Source organism: Syngnathus leptorhynchus, chromosome 8, assembly GCF_054491065.1.
Source record: "Syngnathus leptorhynchus isolate UIUO chromosome 8, UIUO_Slep, whole genome shotgun sequence".
Lineage (NCBI taxonomy): Eukaryota > Metazoa > Chordata > Actinopteri > Syngnathiformes > Syngnathidae > Syngnathus > Syngnathus leptorhynchus.
In genome coordinates this window covers 9,634,597-9,656,821 of record NC_141202.1, presented here as the reverse complement: position 1 = coordinate 9,656,821, position 22,225 = coordinate 9,634,597, and the positions used below count along the sequence as shown (strand labels likewise).

Genomic DNA, 22,225 nt, shown 5'->3' with positions numbered 1-22,225 from the left:
CCGGACTATAAATCGCTCCGGAGTACAAGTTGCACCAGCCATAAATTGCATGGCCAATCTATGAAAAAAAACCTGCAATTTATAGTAAAGAAAATACGGTAATTGCACCGGGCGGGAACTGCATTGCAAGATTATGTTAACCTCATCGATGACATATTGCAGACTATAAGAATATCCTCATCTGTCAGATGGCACACATCACCACATCCAAGATTGTAAGAAAGTTGTTTTATAATAAAGTATATTAGCCCCCTTTTTAATTGCTCCCTTAATCTCAGTGAGTCTTTAATACAACATGAAAGATAATGACATGGAAAAATGGGTAAATCATTTTCTCGCAGTGACTGGTACAAGCCTGTTACCCAGCGACATCACCATTATTCATCTTTTGATGTTAAAACTCTGTCAAAAATGTTTACCACCGACATCACCATTATTCATCTTTTGATGTTCAAACTCTGTCAAAAATGTTTACAGTCTCCAGCAAAAATGAAGGACTTGCTGCCATAGTTTTCATACTTTTTAAGGACCATGTACATGCCAAACTATGGCATCAACAAAGTTTGATTACATTTTTGTGCTTCACAGTGTGTACACTGTGTAAAGCTTCATAAGATACCGTATTGTCAACATATTTACTCAACACCACAAGACTAGGCAAAGGTAAGGACTAAGGACATCATTCTTTCAAGATTTGACTTCAATATAAACTGTATAATAAACTGTATGTATAGTATCCCCTCCCCATCTACAACAATTCTTGAGAAAGTGGTAGTAGAAAGAACCAACTGGTGAGACTCAGAGTTTTGCCAGAACAATGAGAAAAGATCTAATACATTTTACCTAAATTGGAAACTGCTATAGAATACAAACTATTTGGTCTAGGGCAATACAATTTTGCACAATATCCTAAATCTATTTGAATATTTCACAAAAAATAAATCAGGAAAATCCATGACTCAAACTGAGCCTTGGTCCAGTTAGCACGGATTGACCTTTAATGAAAGTGGCCGAAATTATGAGCCAAACTCAACAACTCTCCACCTGAAGAATAGCTATCACTGTAAGGATACTACAACTCCAGAAGCAGCACTACATGCAAAACAGGCCAAGGGCTAATTATCCACTAGTCTGGTGGGAGCAGGTGTGTTTTGAAAGAGTGCTCCTTCCAGTAATATTGGAAAGATTCATGAGCTGAAATTTGCATGTAATGACAAAGTTATACACCTCTTGGAAAGACCACAAATGACCATAGAAAAATACCCTTGTACAAAATATATCACAAAAATTGTATAAATTGAATTTAGATATGTTTCTAAATACATTAGATATGTCCCAAGATTGAAATATGTGCAAAGACTAGTTAATGATTGTAACTTTGCATTCCGCTTTTTTTAAATCATTAGTGTTTAGTCTTTTGGTGCATGCTACAAATTATAAGCATAATATTGCTTTTAGTAAAAATCTGCAATTGTATTTACAAAGAGAGTTAGGTCAAACTATAAAATGCTTAAATACATCTTATAATGAGACTGAACTTAACATCCTCTTAGTCTTGGTTAACACGACTTTTATCAGTTCAACTGGAAGGTTTAATATGCAGAGAGTAGGCCCTAAATCTCACCAGTTTTCCTCCTCTTCTCGGTATGAAGAGGATGTGAAGCCGAGCATTGTGGGACGGTGGAACGGAAAACATTCCAGATAACAAACAAAAGGAATTACAGTATGTGGCTTGAGACCAAAACTCCTACGTGGCAGTGAAAACCCTTCTATTGCTACATTCATGCAGGATGTAAAGCACCCACAATGCAAGAAAAGACACTTCACTGTCTCTAAAAGCCCAGGCAGCATTCAAGAGTTCAGATGTTCAGCGATGAGACAGATAATGTAACAACAAGAACATTCTGCTATTCCAGCAAAGCTCCTCTAACGATCCTGACCTCCCATTTGGAAAATAATTTCAAATGACAGATGTGGCTCCCAAAAATGCACTTACTATTCCTACAGGCAACATGACAGGCACTTCATAATGTCCCCAAGTCTCGAAGAGATGTTAATTTACTGCACTAATTTCAAACCTCCATAAATACCCAATCTTTAGTAATGTGCTGCTGTAAAATTAAGGTGATGAATTCATGTGGTTACACCACAGCACTTCACTTGACAAAATATGACATTATCATCACTACATTTTTTAACGATTCAGTCGTGTATGCGTTTAATCAGTGCAATGTGGAAGTGTCAGTTTTGGTACCCACCATTCCCTCATCTTGGACTCCAGTCAAAAACATGCACCACACAGACATACACATACACATGCACAAATACAAACACACACAGAATTTGGATGACTGTCTTGCCAGCTGGTCAAGGCCAGATGACAAGTTCAAGAGGGCACAAGGACAAGGATGCACTTAGCCTGATAACATGGAGCACCAACACAAAATGCATAGAAACATGATGTGTTTCAATGTAATCTGGAAAGAGGAAAATGAATGCATCTGCATAATCAACGATGCATCTGGGGCAAAAAAAAAAAAAAAACTGCAGCCAATTTCCATGAACTAAAGCTCATCCTTTTGCAAGTGAAAGCAAAGAATCTGACAGAAGCAAAGAGATCAGAGGCGAGGGAGAGAGCTGAGAGCAATGTGTGAATGTGAACAATGGTGTGAAAGCAAAGACCACTGTTTCAGTGATGGATGTTTCCCTTTAACAATCAGAGCCTTTGAGAGGGAAGGCGGGGCTTCATGATGGCAGTGATGTGGCAAGTGTCAACCTGTGTCTGACACTGCCATAGAGACGAAATACTGAACCGCAACACTTAACAGGACACAAATGCATGCACATTTCGACACGTCAACACACCAATACATTTGAGATGTGATCATTTTATGCAGCTATTGCTCAGCACTTGGCCGAATATCGCACATTACAGATCGGAAATCTCCTGTCTCCCGCTACAAATAAAATCACATTTTATATCCTTAATATTCTAACTTCTCACTGACTTGCCCTGTTTGTTTGCCAGCTACAACATGACCAATGGCTACCAGGAAGACACCAGCTCCAACATGGTCTCTTAATCTTGCTCCAGCCAATTTGGCAGCCCGAGTACATCAGGCACATTGACTGGCGCTCCCACAGTCGCCACAGTTGTTAGATTGGACACCTTGGATTGGACGAAGGTACTAGGACATGGAGTGAATTGTCAACAATTCATTTTGAAACAAAGGAATAGCCGTAATCTTGCCAAAACAAGATTAAACAGCCAGTGGTACTCTACTGCAACTGCCAGCCTACACTTTCTCTGCTCCTCTTTCCCTGACTTCTGACTTCTCCAGCCAATTACACTTTGTTTGTTGCTTTTTAGGGTCTCCCATAAAATTATGGATTTCAGAATTTAAGAACAATGCGACTGCAGTAATGCAAGGGTAACACTTTGACAATCATTACATTAGACCAATACGCAATGTTAAATCAAGAACCATTTTCCATCTATATAAGTGTAGCCATCGGATGTTGGCAAACAACTCGATGATCAGCCATGCAACACAATTAAAATAGCTCTTCTCTACAAAATCAGAACCTGATTACTTTTCATCACAGTTCGTGCTTTGAATGTTAACTTCATTACATTATTACTGAGCCCAATTCCAATGAGGTGAGGCTGTCAAATAAAACAAATAAAAAGAGAACACAATAATTTGCTAATCTTTCTCAACCTATATTAAATCAAATACAAAAACAAGAGATTGATGTTCAAACTGATAAACATTGTTTTATGCTCACCTGTTTGGAAGATTTGACTGGTGAGTGTCATAACTGGGTATAAAAAGAACATAGCCGAAAGGCTCAATTGCAAAGAAGCGGTGAGGTTCGCTGAACAACCGTGTAAGCAATTAGGATGACAATTTGCACTTGCAAGACATTTAGGGATTTCATCATCTCGAGTCCATAATTACGTACATCAAAACGTTTAGAGAATATGGAGAAATGTCTGCATGTATAAGTGGCAAGGCAGAAAACCAACATTAAATGCTTGTGACTTTCAATCCCTCGAGTGGTACTGCATTAAAAACCAGCAGCCGAGTGTAAAGGATATTACCACATGGGTTTAGGAAAACTACACTCCACTCCATCTTCAGATGCAAGTTAAAACTCAACCAAGCAAAGCCAAAGCCATATATCAGTAATGTGGATAAACGCCATCTGCTTTTCTGGGCTCATCATTCAGTATGCTGTGGTTCTATGAGGTCTGACCATGGCATAGGTAACTTGTGCTACTGTGAAGGCAACATGAATGCTAAAAGGTATATAAAGATTTTGGAGCAATATATCATTCGCCATCCAGTAACATCTTTTTCAGGAACATTCCTGTTTATTTCAGCAAGACAATGCCAAGCCAAATACAACATGTGTTTAAAACAGCATGGCTTCAAAGTCTGAGTACTAAACTGGCCTGCCAGCAGTCCAGATCTGCATTTCATTGAAAATGTGTGGTGCATTATCAAGGTCAAATTACAACAACAAAGAGAGTGGACTGTTGAGCAATTTAAGCTGTGTATAATGTGAAAATGGGAAAGGACTCCACCTACTGTACCGTACAAAGCTTTAACAAGTGGTGTCCTAGTTCCCAAACACTTATTGAGTGTTACAAAACAAATGCAGCCAGTATTGAATGCAAACTCAATGAGGCCTTTGAGGTTTATAGAGAGAGTAAGGGTGTGTGGAAAAAAGAAATTCTGATGATAATTTGACTTCTGTAGTTGTATGTCAAATGTTTCCACATACTTGTCGATACTTCACAACACTTAGATCTGAGCTGTCTAGCATTTTCCATCTGTTGATAATCAACTTTTATAAAGTAGAGTACTGTACTTTGATGCATACATTGTTCATAAAAATCTTGGGCTTCTTGAAAAATGTACACTTTCTCATGCAACACTTCCTGAAGAAAGTGTCATCTAAAAACTAGCTGCAAAACAACCCCCTCACATGTTCTAGCAATATGGTTGACGGTTTAGAACAAAACATTTGATGGTTCAGTCATTATGCTCTAAAATACTTTAGCAATTTCAGAGTGGCATCCTTCAGAGTTTTTCTCTACAGTTATTTTACTTACCAGAGTCTTTTTGTTGCATTTTAACCAAGGAGAAGTAGCTGTCTCACAATTATGCACCCCAGGATATCGTGTTTTAATCCCGTAAATCACAGATTTTGGCGTTCCTGTATAAATTCTCGTCCATTCATCCAAAAGACCATTTGTGAGATCAGAAGCTGGATGAGTGAGCCTGCCTCACAATCGCTGATCTAGTTGATCTCTAAGAAGTTGATAAGGTTAACGTCAGTAGCCACATGTACTTTTTGGACCTTGATCCGTACAAAGGGTGAGAGTCATGGCAGAAAAAGATTTGACTTGACTTAAGGGATCTCTTCTTAACAGAATGCAGTATGTTCCCATTCTGGAGCTTTCCTTTTCATAGCCACATTGACCTGCTAAAAATTGGCAAGGCATATAACACATTCAAAATGGATTTTCATACTTTAAACAATCTGTCTATTTTAGGACCATATCTATGTTTTGCAATGTTTTACTGATTATTCTTTACTACAAGAAAATTGTATGAGTTACTTGTTAAATAATAGCACATGCAACTTATAGTCTTTGAGTAGAAGTCAAAGGTGAGAGATAAGGGAAATAGTACAGCATTTCAGATAGTTTAGACTGAATGGGGCCAAACAAGACACGCACACTACTCTCCACATGAACAATAGGTCTACAGCTGATTGGTTTATTACTTTGTATCAGACCGTTCAAGAAAGACCATTGTACTTTTCTCCTCAATGCTGCTGGGTTTCTGTTTTCCAATGCATTAACCTCTATTCAGGTCACCTCAGCTCTCCATGCCATATTGGAGAAATGGTTACACGGCATGGGTCAGCAGTCGACAGATAGACAGACAGAGGGGGTCTCCTTTGCGTAGTGATGCCTGCTTTAGACTGGTCCAGGTAATGGAGCCATTATGGGCTTTTAACAGCCATGCAGCTGATGGTGGTGTTTGCCTTTCAGTGGTAAAGCAGCATAAACAGGAAGTACAGCAAAGAGGCACCCCCAACACTGAACATCATGGGGCGAGTCATGGCGCCTGCTGCTGTCTGCGGCGCTAAAAAGGGAACCAATAAAGTTGAACTAACGTACCTGCCATAAAGTACTGTACTCCACGATGGCCAATTTGCAAAAAAATAGTCATCGTTTTGTTTCTAAATATATACCACATTTGAAGATAATAGCTGAAAACATTTGGAAATACAAAACTATGTAGATAGAACAAATTTGTGAAGATATAAACTGTTTTTGACCATTTCTAAGTTCCTGATTTTGAATGCGTGATTAAAACAGCTGTCCAGATAGATGGATGACATGACATGAGTCAACCCTCCCTAACTATATATATATAAGACCTTAAGTTATCTTACAATAATGAGAAAAATCTGATAAAATTATTTGATATAGTGAGGACGAAGTGTTTGGTTTGTTGATGATAGTTAAACTATTAGTGGCTTTAGGTTATCTACATATACACACTGCTAACTCATAAATGATAATAATTATTTATAATTATAATTGCAGTTAGTGTCAGAAGTTAGAATAGTAATAGTTTTTGATTGATGGTTGACAGTTGAGTGATTTTAGCACATTTAGCAGACACGCCCACACAATATTTGCTGCAACATTAGAAGCAAATGGGGCATTTCTCAGCCAATAAAAAGGAGGTTAAGCATCAAAGAGCAAGACAGTATTTCTCTGAAGCGGCAGTAAAACCACCATGTTATATTTTCAAGACCAACACTGCATACCAAAATTTACATTCCAACATCTGCTTTCCCCCTCGTTATAAACCTTTTCAACATTTGACTCACAAGTTCACTGCGAAACTTTCTTTTTCACACATCTCTATTGCCTTACAGTATGACATTAATCATTGTAGCACAGCTTATCAACTTTCTGTACTGACCAAAAATGTTTTGTCAATTTTTTTTTCAAGATTTCTGATTCTTGTCTTCATTCTCCATTCGATGTGTTTTGATATAGCTCCATAATCTTAACATTACAGAAAATAGAATTCTAGAATCACTGCAGTGAATTCAGTATTCAAACATTACATCTGTAGAAGAAAGACACACAATAGTGTGAGTGACAATAGAAAAAAAATATTGGCCAAAGGTCAGAGATTGAGTCATCAAATCCCTGACACGTTAACACGTACAGTCACATCTGCAGAACGTGACCACATTGCAAATGACATAAAGCAAATTGCAGGGATGACTGAATCCAAGGTAATTGGGAATGATTTGCAGCATTATAGTACTGGACACGACTATGGATTAAGTCTGCCCCATCTCGGTCAATGCTCTAACGAAACTAACACGAGTGGACTCTTGAGAGTCGGATCAATCAGAGAAGGTCTGACCAGTTGATATCACTGAAAGCACAAGAGACGCTGCCTCTGCAATTAAAGGCTATAACAAGTAACATGCTGTCAAAATGTGGACACCAAATATCCAGCAAAGTAAATCACAATATTGACCTGTTTTGAAAATTACAGTTTGCATCACCACTTTGAGCTGCACTCACTGAGTTTATGTTTGCTTTATAATCAATCGATGCCTTATTAATACGACACACACACACCAAACCTCAAATGTCCCCATATTCCACTGGTGTCAAACACAAGGCCCGGGGGCCAGATACGGCCCGCCACATCATTTCATGTGGCCCGCGAAGACAAATTGTGCATCAAATTCGTGTGTCATTACTAGAATTGCAAATTGTCACTTTTAATCATAGCTTTTCTGATTTGAAAACGAGTTATTTGTCAGTTTGTTTTGTAGCTTTTACTGTATATAATATGAGGTGTTCATACATTTTTTTGGGTTGACAGTCATAATGACCCTCCGAAAGAAGCTGACTACAATGCGGCCCGCGAAAAGAATGAGTTTCACACCCCTGCCATATTCATTCTATCTCAAAATGCATTGGAAACTTGAAGCAAATATCTGTGTCCATCAAATTTGGGTTTGAGATCCAAAGTTGAATATTAGGCAATGACTTCATTTCAGCTTTTAGTTCCAGGTACTCCATCTGGATCTGAACCACAATTAGCAGAAATAGCACCTTTGAGTTGAAACCAATCATTTTTCATGTGAGCAAAAGTATGACAATATGTTACTGGCAGATGTTTTCTTGGCCAGTACTTTTACATTAATCAGAACCATTGCATAACTGGCCATTAAGTCCAACCATTTGGGATGACCTGAAGGGAAATAAAAACATAAAAAAAAACACTTGTGCTAGGTTATAGACATAGAAAAGGTAGACCATAGAAAACAGCAGCAGCTGTTGACCAAAACATTGTGACAGTTGTAAAGATCCATAGCCCCCAATAAAACTTTCTAGCTCTTCCCTTTACTTGTTTTGAATATACTATAGATAAAGCATCAAGTCTGATCCAAGTAATAGACTGAAAACAGTCCAAGAATAATCATGTAAGAAGTAACCCTGTGAAGTGGTTGTAATTTTACGCAACTTCCTCCCTTGCCCACAGATACTGACCTTTTCTGATGATGACACTGATAACTCCAATGTATGTTATAAAATGCAAATACTTTTTTATACGCTGACCCTTGTGCCAGTACATATCCAAATGCCAACTCAAACATTGATTAACCTCTTACCGAAAACTTCATCTTGTGTTTCTTCTTGTGGCTCTTCTGCTAATGTGGTTGCTGTTGCTGCTGGTGGTCTTCTCTCATCATTGGTCTCAGGTGATAAGGCCTTTGGCATACAAAAACAGGTTTGCAAGATGAGTTACCATGGAAACAGCAGTGCTGGATCAATGGTGAGAAACAAAGTCACACTCTAATTGACTTGCTATTTTTAAATTTTGGACATATTATTGTACAGTAGTGCTCCAAGTTATCCATGTGAGATAGAAATGATTGAGAAATTGTTTGATGCATACTTTTTCATTCAGATTTATTAATTTCTGGGAAGATGGCTGATTGAAGCTGATTAAGCATAAACATATTTCTTTTGCATTTTGACTAATTTCAACGAGCACCCAAATACACGTGCCCAAAAACAGCATTCATGTAAAAAAAAAAAAAGTATTATTTCAGTTGTTTCTAACTATATTATCACGTATATATTTTTTTGTCCTACCATTTTTTTTTCTACCATGAGCATAAGGGGGAGGGGGGGGCATACAGTATACTGTACATGAGGCTACTTTCTCAGAATAGTAAGGTTAATTTCTGTTAGTTTTGCACACAAGAGCAATTGCTTCATTTAGGTCTGTCACTGCGGTATATGACCAGTTGCAGGTCTTTATTATGGTCAATGTCATGCTTTCAATTGGAATCAACAGAGTAAGTGCAAAAGATTTTTGTGAAAAGCTTTCATTATTATTAGTTTTTCCTCATTTAATAACATTGTAATTTGTTATTGAGGGACGTTAGACTAATTTCTTGAACTTTTAATGGTTTATAAGCTATATTATATTTATATCATATTTATATTATATTTATATTATATTTATATTATACACACGCACATGCGCACGCACACACACACATACACACGCACGTATATAAACTGAAATGTATAGGCACTGAGGGAAGGTTGTCTTTGTCAAAAGCTTTTAGCATCATATCACACCAAAAGTGCATACAGCTAGGTGCTATCACATGACCCTGACTCTGGCACGTGTCAAGCAGAACAGAATGATTATTCTAGCCATTTTTTCCATTTCATTCTAAGAGCCTCCTTGCATTATGCTTGTGACCTCCAACCTTAGAAATTATGCAAATTTGTACCTGGATCTGAAAAAAATGCTAAGTGTACTAATTATGCTTGATCATTGATAATTAGTATAAGTACCATATTCTTTATAATGGAGACCATAGGCAGTAACGAGTACTCAAGGTTTATTTATGGTCTATGCCAGATACACATACAGATACGTACATACGTGTAATCCTCCCAAGTCAGAATTGGGTAAATTCAACTTTTTTTCACAAATCTATATTATTATTATTATTGGTAGCTCTCCACCTGTCGTGTATGTTACGTTTAGAAAATTACTGACCAATTTAAGTGTTGAAAATGGCTCACTATTTTCTGTGCAAGCACTGTCAGTGTGTTTAGTGAATGCGCTGAAACCACAACCCGCTCAACTCATTCATTCATTTATCTTCCATAACGCTTTTCCTCACAAAGGTTGCGGGCGTGCTGGGGCTTATCCCAGTTGACTGCCGGCAGTTGGCGGACTATGAACTGGTAGGGAGACAATCGCAGGGGACACATAGACAACCGTTCACAATCACGCCTTTGGAGTGGTCAATCAGAGTACGATGCATGTTATGGGAATGTGGGACGTAACTGGAGTCCCCGGAGAAAATCAATGCAGGCGATGGTACGCATTTGAAGCAATCATATGTGTTGCTGAGGAATATTTCATGAGAATTCAAATTATTCAAATTGAGAAAAATTTTGGCAAATATATACATAACAATATGCACACTGGAGCCAAGCTAAAGTAATATTTGTACAATATGTGGGAAGTTTATTACTGACAACGCTAATACAATTAACCATTCATATTCAAACTAGGCAGCACACTGGTTAGCGCGTCCGCATCTGGTTCGATTTCAGCTCCAGCCATCCTGTGTGGAATTCTCCCCATGCCTGCGTGGGTTTCTTCCGGGTACTCTGGTTTCCTCCCATATTCCATAACCATGCATGGCAATTGAGCACACAAAATTGCCCGTGGGTGTGATTGTGAACGGTCGTTTGTCTAAGTGTGCCCTGCAATTGGCTGGCAACCGGTTCAGGGTGTCTCCCGCCTACTGCCAGAAGTCAAATGGGATAGGCTCCAGCACGCCTGCGACCCTTGTGAGGATAAAGTAGTTCAGAGAATGGATGAATGTTTAAAGTGCCTCTGATTAACCCCAAGTAAAGTTATATTTTTTTAATAGGCTTTTCTTGACATCTTTGTAGTCACGTAAACTATGGTCCTCAAAGAGCTTTCACAACATCAAATTGATCTCATATTCCCTGTTCACTTTCACTGCTGACTGTGCGTAAAATCTGCACATACACTATGTTTTGCTTCATAAAAGCTGCGAGGGCTGGTTAATGACTATGCATGGGCGGAACGTGATCCGCAGGGCCTACCTTTCCCATGTTTGCTTGAAATCATTAAGTTCATCCATTAAATCTGCAAATCAGGAAAAAAGAATACCAAACAATATCCGGTGCTCATTTGAGAAGCAAAATAATAAAATACATGCAAATGCAAATATTTTGTGATTCTCTGACTCGGACAAATTCATATTTTCAAAATGCATGAACATTTGCATGGGATATGACACACGACGGTTGGACTCAACTAATGAAAAAGTACAATTCTGTACATGAAAAACTATGACGGAACATAATGTGATCTAATCTTGATTCAAACATCAGTGTAGTTAGAGCAGATATATTCAGGGGAAACCCTAAGAACTCTGACCAAGAAAAAGCTACGGTGTTAACAGTACAGCTATTTTTGAGACACCAGTCTGACGATACGGCCCACTGAGTAACAAGAACAAGCTAAGTGGGTTGGTCAAAAAGCCCAAATTGGAAACAATAGCGGTTTGTCAAGCTGGGCCTGAGGCTCCCTCATCTGGAGAGTTAATTTGGTGTTTTTAGTCAGTTTTCTCATTTTGTTTTAAATTTATGTTTCCAACTAATATTTAATATTTGGATTAACATTTACAAGTTAAACATATACATATGTAAATGTATAATATTAGTTATTAAATCTATACACACAAATTGAAATGTATACTGCTTTTTCACCATGCCAAAGTATTATTTTTGTAAAATGTGGCTGTCAATCTGACACTGTGGCCTTGTATTCTTACAGAATGACCACTTGACAAACTGGTAACGAGTGAAAGACACTGCTTTTACCGCAGTACCTATTTCTGCTTAGCATTACAAGCAGTCTGAATGCAGAGTGGCCCCCAAAGCATCGCACCACATCCTCAAGTACATGTTGATGCTGAGATCGCAGAAAACCAAATCCTTTTTACAGCAACTCAGCAGGAACTATCTTAAAGGGATGTGTCACAATAAGGCACGTGTGCAATGCATATTGACGATGCCTTCTCTGGAGAAATAGAGTTTGGGAGCATTTATTCTTTCATACTTTCCACTGGCACCAATCATTCAGAGAACTAGAAACTAACAATAGAACAAAACCACATTTGAGGTGTGATAAGAGTGATATCACGCCCTTCCCAACTGAAAGGGCTTTACAAATAAGACTAGCACAAAAACACAACCTGTGCCATTCTGTCATGTTCTGGCTGTGTCTAATAGTTGCTATGACTACCAGTTGTTTTGCAAGACAGCTATTAACTTTGATGTTACTATAGTGAAATCAAAAGGCAACAAATGAGAACATTTGATATACACTGAGCAGGTATAGCCACTTGCTCAATATACTAACATCCAATTCAAGAACTATAGCAAACATTCCACTTTTACAAAGAAAATCATGTTCAGTTTACAGTGGTGCTGTAAGAGAGATGCTTAAAAATATAATCGCTATATGATTTCAAATTATTGTGGTTGTAATTTGCTCTATTTGACATAAAGACTTCCCTTGAAGGTTTGCATTTGATACAATCTGCATTTAACAGATTTTCATCCATCCATCCCACCCAACACCCATCCATCCATCCATCCATCCATCCATCCATCCATCCATCCATCCATCCATCGGCTCTTAGGTAGGTAGAGTTTATCTTAGATGACTTTGGGAAATCACTGGGTTCTAATAATTAAAAGGTTTCGATTAACCTATCTTACCTGTTTTTGGAATGTACATGGAGAAAACCCACACAGGCACGAGAATAACATGCAAAATTCAGACAGGGAGTGTGGACTTGAACCCATAAGTTCAGAGTTGTGAGTCGGATGTGCTAACCTGTCATTCAGGTATTTTCAAACAGAGGAAAAGATGATGAGTCAAGCCTTCCAGCTTATCTTGGACTCTCCTTTTCCCACTACACTGACACAGCCCATTTGTTGCTTTAGCCTGGCAGCCAACTATGAGCAAAGATAAAAGGTCAGGAACATAGGAACATGCTTTTTTTTTCCTTTTTCATTACTCTCAGTAACTAAGCACAACACATTTGCAAAGCTGATAGACACTGGTAATGGCCTACACTCATTATAGCCTCTGAAATTTTGAAAGACTTTGACAATAACAACTTAAGCAAGGCTCTGGTTAATTATATCACGTCATTAAATTGCATGTGTTCCAATGGTCCTGTTTCAATTTGACCAGCACACTCACACCCACGTTGTCTCTTGCCTGTCATTAATAAAACAGAAGGATTTTGCTAAGCTGTTTCTGTCAAACACCAGAGGCACACAAGAGCACCTTCACTGGTAAAGCAAAAATGCCTAATGTAAAGTGTTTAATGCAAAAAGTATTTAATCAGGCTGCTGACGAATATTCTTCAAATGTATATTCTTCAACAACTTGCCACAAAACATAAACAACTTTTGTATGCAAACCCTTTGTTTACACCCCCAGTTCACAGCATCAACTGATCCATACTGGGCCCTTAATGTATAATCAGTATTCCAACAGTTCTTGCTGACCACCCACAGACACAGGTCTTCTGAAAGAATATAAACCATCACAGACTGTAACTGCTTACCGATACACAATTAACCTAACCTTCTGATTTTGTAAAACACTAACTGAAATCAAGAAGGAAAAAAAAATACCTTCCAAATTGAGTTCCAGTAATTCTATGCTAAATAGACACTACACAGACAAAATGCAACCTTGAAAAAAATCAGGCTCGAAGCTAATGAATACTACAAATGATGTAATATTTTCTGTTGTGTTGTTATCTTACGTTTTTGTGCTTTGTTACGGTGAAAAACATTGTGAAAGCGCTACATAAAGATGTATTGTAAGATATCTTTAAAATAGGACGGTCTAATAAATATGATTACTTTTGTCAAAAATTAGTCAAGTGCAAATATATCAAATGTCAAAAGTAAAGATACATTTTATACACTATACTGTGTTATTTGAAGGGATTTGAACATCTGACTAGTAACTTAGTGAGAATAAAGGCGCATGACTGCTTGTCCACAATCAGTCCAAACCCCAACTAATAAAAGCTAATGTTCACACTGACATAAAGGCAACTTAGGGTCTTCATACCTTGGTGTCTGTTGGTGACTCCCACTTTCCATGACGTTGCCCCATGATGCTGACAGAGGCTGCACAAAGGGGGAAGAAATGAAAGATCAGTAAAAAACAGGGATTTATAAAAACTGTGATGGACTAGTTTTATATAAGCAAAACTAAAGTATGAATAAAAATACATAAAGAAAAATATGGATGAATGACACTATTCTAATGCATTTTATTTATGGCAGAGAATAACCAGCAGAAATTATGTCTATTTGTGTCATGACGTCAATGTGCGTCACAGGTTCAATCGGGGAATTTAAATGAGCGTGTAGTTCTGTCCGTTCAGACGTGAACGAGTTATTAGAAATGTATTAGAAACCGGAATTTTGACCTTAACCTAAATATTGAGGTATGTAAACATGACCGGGACCGAGAGGCAAACAACAATAGAGCCAGCTTTCTTAAGCGGCTGGGAGTATCTTGCAAACTTTTTTGACAGAGAAGTGCTGCTCCTCTTATTCACATGAAGCAAAGTGAAGTCACTACCTCGGCATACAAACACTGTGAACACGCACAATACAAGTGGCGCCTCATTATCATTCACATTTGGTCTGTATTGGAGGATTACACACGCAAGACAGGCTGAGCGTGTTTCTGTCAGTTAGTTCTTGACCCGGTTGGGGACAATTACCACTTCCATCCTTGCTTAGTCCATCTTTTTTTTTTTATTTCTCATCCTCCCTTCTCTATCCGCAAAATGGGTGTCCATCCTGGACGGACGAACCGTTCCGTCTCTGGACGGAATACTCATGACTGATAAACAGTATTTATAATGCCACATCCAGCAGAGTATGAAATGGATATGTGAGTGAGGGAGCTTGAGGTACACACACAGACTGACAGTGGCGCTTCCTCACAATTTTTTTCCATTCATTACATTATTTTTTTTATGTCTCTGGACAATGTTTTGAAGCCTTAATTTGCACAAAATCAATTGAATTACTTCATGTAACTCTGTCAGTAATTGCTAATTATGCAAGGGGAGAAAGTTACAATTGCCAAAGCCTGTGTTCAGTTTAGGACCGTACTCAAACTTACTGCAAACCACAATATCTTGGCCAGGCATAGAAAGATGTCACACAGACAACAGTAAACACACGGCCAGTTTCACTCGACAACGTTACACAATCAGAGCTGTGATCCTGCAAGGACTTGCAAGAAAAGACTGTTGCATAATATAGCGGAAAAAGGCAGAAAAGGATGTTGGGGGGGTACAATTACAATTCAGCAGCATTAGTTCTCAAAAGACAAAACACAGGCAAATGCAATCCACTGGCAAACATGCAGCAAGGATTTAGTATATTACCAGTCTAACCTTTTATAGTATACTCTGCATTATCACATTTTAACTTACACTAACATATCCACCTTATTCCTGCGCCCTATGAGCCTTTGCTTGAAATATGGATGATGTGGCGAAAGCAGCGTTTTGTTTTCATCGAAACTGCTGGTGCAAGTTCACTTTCTATATCTGTCACAGACTTAGACAATGTGGGAACGCCAGTTGTTACCTCTTATGAGAGAAAACATTTCAATGTCACTTCCTGCCAATGAGGTGGGGTCAGACGATGGCATAATAGACCAGCAACAAGGTACAATTCTGCAAAAGTGCTGCAGTGTATCACTGCACATTAATAAAAGTTGGTCACGTTTTGCTATCCCATAATGTCATGAGTAGCTCGTAAGACAGCACTGACAGGGGAGACAGAAAGAGATTTATGAAAACGATGGTCCGTCCCCTCCACTTTCACCCTGTAAAGTGACAAAAATCTCAAACAAAAGAGAAGACAGACCCGCCCCAAGTTCTAAAATCATCACAACTGATTATGGTGTCATTGTTGCATGCCAGAAAACAATGCGAGTTAGTAAGTGAGGATGACTATAAATGCAACCAAGAGAAGAGAACAACAAGTACATGTCAGAACAGTGATCAGTGAGCTGTAAATATCTGGTGAGGAGTACAGCTCCTCCACGAAGAAAAGCCTGAGGGTTCCCACTGTTGCTCTGAAACATCAGGGCCACTGCCTGCTGTCCTCCTCGCTTTGTTAACAAGGGCAAAACGTATTGCAATGTCAACTATAAACCTGTTCTATTTTTAACAATAACTGTTATTCCTGTCTTATTTTTTTGTCCGTTTAGTATTCAGCTGGTCCCACGCCACACTAAGGCCTCTATGCATGAAAGAGGAATAGGGCAGAAAAAATTATACTGGTCAATGGCTTGGTAAGCATGAACGTGATATATGGGCAAACTGTGGTATTATTTTAATCCTTAAATAGTTTTAAGCACAAAGATTGAGTAGCTTATTCTGTGGTGTGAATGTGGCAGATTTCCTAGTGTACCTTGGGCTACATTCTCACCACAGGTTATAATGCTTCATTCAGGTTTTCGGTGAAATCCGATTGTTTTTGTGCAAGCGTTCACATTCCACATTAAATCAGTATTTGTGGAGGTAAAGATATTCTAGCGAGTAGGCGCCACAGGCTTATGTTTTTCTTATATCCACAGAGAAGCAATTTGGGAAGAGGTTGGTTGAATGCAGGAAATGTCTTAGAACCGTAGCTTCCGTTTGGGGGATAACAGTATAAAATGATGAAGTTGTAAATCAAGCAAAATTACGTTGAAAACGACAAACGCGATGCTATTTTTTTTTGTCTGTTACATTGGAGTTCCTCATCAAACATCAATAGCACCATGCATGAATGATAAGCATAACCTTCACCCCAAGTACTTCCAGGGACAATCAAGTAATTAGTGTTTATTAGAAGCTAACACTGATATAACACATATTCAAGCATATTTATCTTAGACACACGTGCACACTTAGACACTTTTACTAGTGGAGGCACAAACCCACTGAAGAATGGCTTGTTCTCATACATTTTGATAAATAGGTAAAATATTTACTTAAGAGTTCTTTCAAAATTCCCAAATTTTTCCAGACAGTATTTTCCAGTCTTCTTGGCCAAATCTGACATATGTACATCAGGGTTATTGCCCATCGAGGTGTACAATTGTCATAGATTATTAAAAGATGTGCAGGCGTGAATTGATGTACACCGATGGACGGTTGCCTCCGCATAGTCTGCAAAAACCATTAATCCTTGATAACCTTGTAGAGCATTAACCCACTTATACCATCGTCATTTGCCAACTATGATAAAAAATGAAAGATTCACATGTGAACTGAGCGTAGCGCATATTTGCTTCATGAACTTTTTTGCGTACGTGCTCATTTTGGGTTTAATGAATGGTTTTGAATGGAAGTTTACTTTTGTTCAAGGATGCCAGGTTCTCTCTTCTCAGACCTTAAAATAAAACCTCGATAAACACACTGTAAACAAGGCCTTGAGACAAAGGATTTGGCAATGCTGGTCACAAAGAGTCAATTTTTATCCATAATTGAGCAGCCCACATTCAGTCTATGTATATGTGTGATGGTTGATGCAAGCTCTGAAGCTGGCAATGCTGCACTCTGTCGGTCTTTGTTGATGGACAGTGACATATAATTATCATAGGGTGTTCTTCAAAAGTGTTTGTATTTGTCAGTTTTGGGTCCAAGAAGTGTTTTGATTGCCTATCTTGTTGTTTACATTAAAGGCGACAATGCATAATGATATAAATTTTGGAGCCAGTCAGAATACAGTATCCACCAAGAACACATTATATTACCGTGTGCTCTCACACAAGCATTGTAGTTGTGCTTCAAGTGCCGAGAAAAAACATGGATCCATTGTAACAGTCTTGGAAACATAAAATGTCCCATATAATAGTTTTCATTTTCGATACTTTTCCAGACTTGGCAAAGTATGAATTTGCCATACTTTCTATACTTGCACAGGAACCCTGTAAGTTTAATTTACACAATTTAACAAAGCAAAATGCTAATTTAACATTAGATAGAATTAACTCGCTTTTAAATGCATCTGTTCTGCCCATGCCTTGTCAAAAGAATGTATCGCTGGAAAGATGTTGGAAAATAATAGACTTCTGGTTCAAATTAAAGCAGTTCTGAGGCTGATAGCTACCACATGTCACTTTATGGGCACAAGTGTGCATAAATTATGTGTTGTTGATTTAGGCATTTGTTTTGTTTCATTATGCATGGGCCACTTTCATTCCTCAGGAGTGTTTTTGTGATAGAAGTATGATGTTTTAAAACTGAATTGGAGACGACGGTAAGCCACGTAGGATTTAACGTCTAAATAGCCAAATTACAAACTCGTCACATGGAAAAATACAAATATTGAACTATAGCAAGAATGCAAGTTGAGCTCTTGTTGCAGATGACAGGATATGTGGTCAGTCTAGTCCTTATTCTAACTGACAGCCCCTTGCCTTTATGGTCAAACAACAACAGTATTGCAGCTTTGGTACTCTTCATAATGCAGGTAAAGTAACTCAACCTGTTGACCGAGAAGCAGCACAAACAAGGAGGAAGAGAGAACGGAAGTTGACTCATTTCAGTACACTGAATCACCTTCAACAAATTTGTTCAGTGCATTCACATACACTCACAATTTAGGGAACTTGCATACAAGTAATCCAAATGTATTATACTTTGTGCCAACTGTGCTAAAGAAAATCCGAAAGAATTCAGAGGAATGCATTCCAGCAGCTTTCCCAGCCAAATAGTCACAGGCAACCGAGCTTTGGCCTTAAACTATGTGAAGCGTAAATTGCGGTTTCTGGCATCGTTTCTTGTATGCCAGTAATCTAATCCATTTACTCCAAATTTGTCTGTATAAATGAATATAGAATACAATAGAATGAAAATAAAAATTTAACTTGAAGATATGAATATCTAAAATTGCTGTGAATGTGTTCATCTGGTTTCATGCAGCCTGGAATTTGAAAACACAAAATCCCTCATCAACTAAAAAGGTGAGGATTACATACGGTCGTATGAAAGCCAAATTTCAGCTCAACATTCCCTGGTGACAGGAAATTCAGAACCACAGCCAAACAGGCATTATTTTTGGAACATGCACAATGAATAAATGTAAATAATCAAAATTGACCAAAAGCAATATGTTTTAGTATCTTCTAATTCAGAAAATGTATCCCAAGAAGATTTCTGGTTGCAAAGTGTCCAAAAGTGCAATTTCGGATTCGGTCCAAAAGTCTTTTGTCACAAACGCAACACGGACGAAAAAGGATGTTGTGATGATGCAACCATGCGCTAATGAATTCAAGTGAGTAGGTGGTGACTGAGGACTTCTAGAGAACCGAGGACTACGTCTCCACTGCTCATCAAAGCATGTGCATCACTCGGAAGAACCAGAGAGCTTGCACTTAGGCTACATTCGTCCTGCAGAGCATGATGACCTTTTGGTATGTTTTTGTACATCATGTCCTTTTATGTATTGGTTCACATTAGAAAAGCAAATATGACTGCCAATATGAACGGAATGAGTCTATGAAATGGCAATTTCGTTACAATAATATGTTGTATGTACCCCTACTAGTTCAAACACAGCTTTCTGATTAATATTGAATTGGTGAAATATGGATTAAACAGGTAAAGTCCTACTGTTTTCATCAATCTCAGGGGGTGGCCATTTTGCCACTTGTCGTCGAGTGAAAATTACATCAGAGTTGCCAGATCACAAGAAATCACAAGAGTGACTCACATACAGGAAAATGTAAAGTTTTTAAATGTAACCTCCTCTTTATGCAGAGTGCCAGGGAGGCCTCTTTGTATTTATGTTTCATTCAATCTCAGTGTGTCAGGGAGTGTGTAACAGAAGTTACCAGCTATCGTCAACTTTGAACCTGCTGGGCTTGCTGTGATCATATGTTTAAATTCTGGCAAGATTTGACAAACTCTGCGCTTTTACACACGGCATATCACTTTTTTAGGTTCCTATTTATGTATTAAAATGTTATATGCACTGTATCTTTAACTGTTCAGATTGAGTATTATCATTTTTGTGAAAACTAAATTTAGACTGGTGACGTGTTGTGGCAGATTAGCGTGGCATTAGAATTTGCTTTTAGATATTTCAGTATCACTCACTGGAATTAGAAAATAAGCTAAACAGACAACACTAATGGGTATTTATCTTACATAGACAAAACATTGCACACTGGAGGACTTGGAAACACAGATTCAGGAGATTCTCAAGGAGATCCCAGACGACGTCCCTCATAAGGTTGTTTATTTCATTCTTGGCTGTTTATGGAAACAGATTGATCCCACTGGTGCTTGTGTTGAAATAAAAATATTTAGTACTTTCATTTTCCCACAATCATCAATTGTTTTAACAAATGTGTAATTGGATGGACATGGATGCAATTGCAAACTTTTAATAGCTTGTTACTTTTCATCCACCCTGTATATCCATATTGGGACAAAATGAGTGTGTATTTTCATATTTCACTTATGACTGTGAGAAATCACACCTTACAGAAATTCTTTCACATGTACTTGAGATGCAACACCAATTTTGTTTTTGAGTCATGTATTAATGATGGTACAGAAAATGGATGTGTGGATGGAAAATATAAGTTGTATTCATGGTGTACTATTTTAAATGCAGTATTAATAACTGCTATTTCCATTTCTAAAATAAATTCAAGATATATTTAACTTTTATCTTGTATTCAAACAAAATAAAGGATGCCTAAATTACAATGTTAGTAGTCAATGTTTGTATTGGACTGTGTTTTATCACACAAATGGATTAGCCCTGAGGGATTTCCCTGTGATACTACGTCATTAATGTGTTAGGTGTTACTTCCTTATGGCCACAGACATAACAAACTCAAGATTACTATTTTCTAGTTTAACTGGTTTGGATATTACATCACTGACTGATACACTACCACGTATTCAATGTGCGACGAGCACCACAATGTGCCTACATTGTATGACTCACTTCAATTGAACTGTGGTCAACGTGTTAGTTTGGCCAGCATTAGGTTTTTTATTTATCAATTACTGGTGTGTATTAACCGATTCAAAATCGTAAAAGTGTAGAAGAAAATTGTAGAAGTGAGTGTCTGAAAATGTAAACACTAGCAGAGATTTCTAGTGCTGCTTATTATTTATCTGTGTATATCAATTATAAACAATCAAATCAAATTATGGGAGCCTTTGACATTGACAAGTAATCAATACTCCAAATGTAGCTCTTTGTTTTAAAAAGGTTGATGAACATTCATACTACACCTTTAATTGTCAATACAAACTCGGCTTCTACAAAAACATACTTCAATAAAAAAAGATTGAATAAACTAATGTAATACCAGAAATTAAGTGTATGACCGCTTTTATTTTTTTGTAGGGTAACGTCATGTAAGTCGTGCTTTTATTGTGGAATACTTTTAGTGTTAAATCACAAAATTTTTGAACAGTGGTTTCCCCAGGGGCATGTCAATTGGGAGTGTGATGACCGTAGTAAATAAAATTCCTTGCAAAAAGTACATATTTGAAAGAAGAAGAAATATCTAAAAACGGCATTCATAAAATATGATTTTCTGCGAAACACGACTGTACCGATCGTAGTAAATACGCGTGTTTGTCGTCCACAAACGCACTCGCGCAGTGCTTTTGCAGTCAAAGCGTGTCAAGCACAATCATATGTAGAAAATCATATCATCGTTGAGGGTTCTCACTTTACTGGATCACAGATATTATTGTGACTATAGCAGCACTGGTGTGCACGTACCCTTCTCTCCGGTTACACTGTCAACAGCATCCACAGCTGAGCCTCCCCGTCAGTACCAGTCCTGTCAGAGGTTGTCAACATGGAATATGTCAGCCCTTTATCTCTTTTTCTAGACGCTGCTCTCATCAAAACGTGTTTTCACACAAGAAGGAAAATAAAACAACGGCGCGTGTCGGTGCTTCCTGATTTCGCTACGCTGGTAGGTATGATGATGATGTT

At 38.0% G+C, this 22,225-nt stretch overlaps 1 protein-coding gene across 1 annotated transcript in view; it reads right to left on the bottom strand.

Moving 5' to 3' along the window:
• The window catches only part of LOC147052310 (myelin basic protein-like), a 24,123-nt gene extending 1,898 nt beyond the window's left edge, over window positions 1–22,225 (bottom strand). The window contains exons 1-3 of the mRNA XM_085919302.1: window positions 22,007–22,225; window positions 14,301–14,359; window positions 8,737–8,836 (exon numbers count right to left, since the gene is read on the bottom strand). Coding sequence (XP_085775428.1) covers window positions 8,737–8,836; window positions 14,301–14,345 — 145 coding nt within the window. The 5' untranslated portion in view covers window positions 14,346–14,359; window positions 22,007–22,225. The remainder of the gene's footprint in view (window positions 1–8,736; window positions 8,837–14,300; window positions 14,360–22,006) is intronic.